Source organism: Bison bison, unplaced genomic scaffold (assembly GCF_000754665.1).
Source record: "Bison bison bison isolate TAMUID 2011002044 unplaced genomic scaffold, Bison_UMD1.0 scf7180017864508, whole genome shotgun sequence".
NCBI lineage: Eukaryota > Metazoa > Chordata > Mammalia > Artiodactyla > Bovidae > Bison > Bison bison.
The window spans coordinates 11,288,191-11,291,945 of NW_011495064.1; the positions used below are offsets into that span (position 1 = coordinate 11,288,191).

General features: G+C 46.3%; 1 protein-coding gene across 1 annotated transcript in view; it reads right to left on the reverse strand.

The window, feature by feature from the left end:
• TET3 (tet methylcytosine dioxygenase 3) overlaps nucleotides 1–3,755 on the reverse strand; it is a 111,158-nt gene that overhangs the window by 8,858 nt on the left and 98,545 nt on the right. Inside the window, exon 10 of the mRNA XM_010829874.1 lies at nucleotides 3,539–3,599. Coding sequence (XP_010828176.1) covers nucleotides 3,539–3,599 — 61 coding nt within the window. The remainder of the gene's footprint in view (nucleotides 1–3,538; nucleotides 3,600–3,755) is intronic.

The following is a 3,755-nucleotide window of genomic DNA, read 5'->3' on the forward strand; positions in this document are numbered from 1 at the left end:
AGGTTGGGGGAGCCCGACACTGAGAGGGAGGGGCTGAGCATCCCACGTACAAGGCTGTCCCCTTCCCCAGACAGTCCCAACCCCAGCTATCCGTTACCACTTTTCAGACTATCTAAAAAGCACACTTGTCTTGGTCTATACAGTAACAGTATCACCAACATTTAGAGTTTGCTTGACAGTTTTCAATGCACATCCATTCACTTTGCCTAACAAGGCTGAGAGGGGATGAGATGACTGGCTCTGGGTCAAACAGCCAGAAAGGGGCCAGGTCAGGACAGGGAGATGTGCTCTGCCATCCATGTCATCATTGCCAGGACATGTCATTACCCAGACCTCGGACCTTCCACCATCATCCTTCTTGCCCTCGACACTCATCTCCTTTTGTTCTTAAAACTGAAAATTGTACGTGCCGGTGGTAGAAAATTTACAGCAATACAAAGGACATGAAAATTAGCTCCATAATCCCACCAACTAGAAATAACCCATACATATACTTGGTCATAGACATGCTCACTTTTTAATAATTAAATAGGATCATTTATACTATGTACGTGCTGTGTGCTTAGTCGCTCAGTTGTGTCCGACTTTTTGTGACGCCATGGACTATAGCCCACAAGGCTCCTCTGTCCATGGGATTCTCCAGGCAAGAATACTGGAATGGGTTACCATGCCCTCCTCCAGGGGATCTTCCCAACCCAGGGATCGAACCCAAGTCTGCATTGCAGGCAGATTCTTTACTGACTGAGCCACCAGAGAAGCCCATATTATGCATACAGTTTTAGAATAACCTTTTCTTACGCAGTATATTTTCTTACATGTTAGATATTCTTCCCCAATACGATTTAAGAGCCACACTATATTATTCCACTATATCAATGTGTTAACCTATTTAACTAATCCCTCATGACTATTTAAACCTGTTTCTCATTTTTTCCTAAGTAATACTTTTATTCTTTCACTGAATTTTCTAAGATACTTAGTTCCCTAGGATAAACACTATGGAGAACTGCCACATACTGCCAAACTGTGCTCCAAAACGATTTAGCATCAGTGCTTCACTCACACCGGCAGAACTTTCAATTTTCCTATACTTTGTTGACATTTTTGTCATTCATTTAAAACTTTTCACTTGGTATCAAAATGTATCTCGCCATTGGAATATGCTTCTCTGATTACTGAGGAGGTCTGATTTTGTTTGTTTGTTTACTCTTTTTACTCTTGTATTGACTATATTTTATTTTCTGAATTCTTGATGTTCTAACATTTGGGGACTTCATCTCGAAGGGACTGACCCTCCCTAAGACTGCATGCTCAGTTGCTTTAGTTGTGTCCGACTCTCTGCGACCCTATGGACGTAGCCAGGCTCCTCTGTCCACTGGATTCTCCAGGCAAAAATCCTGGCGTGGATTGCCATGCCCTCATCCAGGGGTCTTCCCAACCCGGGGACTGACCTGCATCTCTTACGCCTCCTGCATCGGCAGGTGGGTTCTTTACCACTAGTGCCCCCTGGGAAGCCTAGCTAATTCCTATAGCAGCAAATGACCCCCGCCAATGCAACTCTGGTACGTAAACCAACCTATGCCACCCCAACCATCTCCTTTATCAAAGCCCCGCCAATGCAACTCTGATACATAAACCAACCTATCGCACCCCAACCATCTCCTTTATCAAACCCCTGCCAATGCAACTCTGATACATAAACCAACCTATCGCACCCCAACCATCTCCTCTATCAAACTCTCACACACCAAATACCCTCCCTGTCTTAAATCGCCCCATAGAGACCACCTCTAAAGCCCAGAGCCTAAAGAATTATTCAAACTATCCACCCTAAACTTACTCAGCTTATTTATCCTGCCTTGCCCCTTCCGTTTTATGAAATCCCCAGTAAAGCTGTCAGCCATTCTCTCCCCTCTCTGCCTCCTGACCAACCCCACTGCTGCCCAATAAGCTGGCAAATTAGCACTCTAAGGCTGTAAGTTGTAAGTGTCCTTATCCTGGGGCCACTGCACAAAACTGTACTGAGGACATCCTCCCTGTGGTTTATGGAAAGGAGTCTGAAAGTACTGTCCGTCCGCAGGGGACTGGTTAGTAAACGGTGACAGAGCCACACACACAGCCTTAGAACGTGCTGAAGTAAACTGATATCCACCGACCCAGAAAGCTATCCACCACATGCTCCTGAGTTCAGAGAAGCAAGGTCATGGAACAGCACACACACACACACACACACATTCAGGTATCTGAATGGACGGCCATCACAATGCTAACACAGGTTATCTCTGAGACGCCAGGCAATGTTTACTTCATACTTTCTCATATTATGAAATTTTTTTTTATAATAAATAATTGTTCAGGTAGGAAAAAACCCATTATTCACTTTGGAAAAATACTTATTTTTCACTTCATTCTCGAAGCTCTGGGATCCAGATAACCTGACTATGCTCTTATCTCCCAGTGGTCTGTCCTCCTTCCCTGCTCCTTTCCTAACCCTGAAGGGCTCACTCCTTCTCTATATTTCAGCTACAAAATCCTCACGGTGCAGTGTAGACAAGCCTGCCTCATCTTGATTTTTGGCCTTGAGGATGGGAAAGGGGGACAAGATAGGGAAGTAAAATCCTAGGGCTGGGCCGTTCATCCCGTGGGGGGAGAAGCTACACTGATTCTAGGGGTTTCTTTTTAGTTGAACATGCCAGTGCCCATGTCTCTTCCACAGCCCCCTGGGGGCCCTGTCTCCTAGGACCTAGGTAAAAAGCAGAGAAGAGAGCCACATCACTCCTTCCAGGGTGCCCCCACCCAAGCCCAAACCTCCTCCCTTCTCCATCTTGCACTCACTCTTCTGGGACCTGCATCCAGGCTCATGGCCCTAATTATGAACTAAGTGCTCTCCAGTCTCAACTTCATTTCTCTAGACCCTTCTTTTCCCCAGCCTACTCTACATCTCCGCCTGGACATCTAGCAGGCATCTCAAAACAGAATTTTCTTAATTAAAAAAAAAAACTTTTTAGTTTTATATTGGAGTACAGCCAATTAACTATGCTGTGATAGTTTCAGGTGGACAGCAAAGGGACTCAGCCATACATACACACGTATCCATTCTCCCCCAAGCTCCCTTCCCGTCCAGGCTGCCGTAACATTGAGTGAAGTTTCCTCTCCTATATGGTAGGTCCTTGTTGGTTACCCATTTTAAATACAGCAGTGTGTACCGGTCCACCTCAAACTCCCTGACTATTCCTTTCTCCCATCCTTACTCCCCAGCAACCACAAGTTTGTTTTCTAAGTCTGTGAGTCTGTGTCTGTCAAAACAGAATTTTTGATTTTCACCCCAAACTGGTCTTCTCCTGATATTCTACATCTCAGTAAATATCACTAACACTTGCCTAGTTGCTCAAGCAATTCACACATCCCATGTCCAGGTCATGAGCAAACACCCTCAGCTATGCCTTCAAAATCATCCCAAACCTGTCCAATTCCTCCCCACCCCACCCTCACTCCTGCCCAAGCTCTGTCACCTCTGGACACCTGTCCTGGCCTCTACCTGGCCTGCTTGCTCTGGTTCTCCCCCATCCACCCCTACTGCAACATACTTTATTCTCCATCTGCAGGAGCAAGAGACTGCTTCTGACTTTATAAGTGAGATCTTAGCATTCCCAGCTGAAAAGCCCTCCAGGGCTTCCCATCACACTCAGAGCACAACCCAGAGCCCTCCCAGCCCCCCATTCCCCCTGCGACCCCAGCCCTGCCTGCCCCTCTGA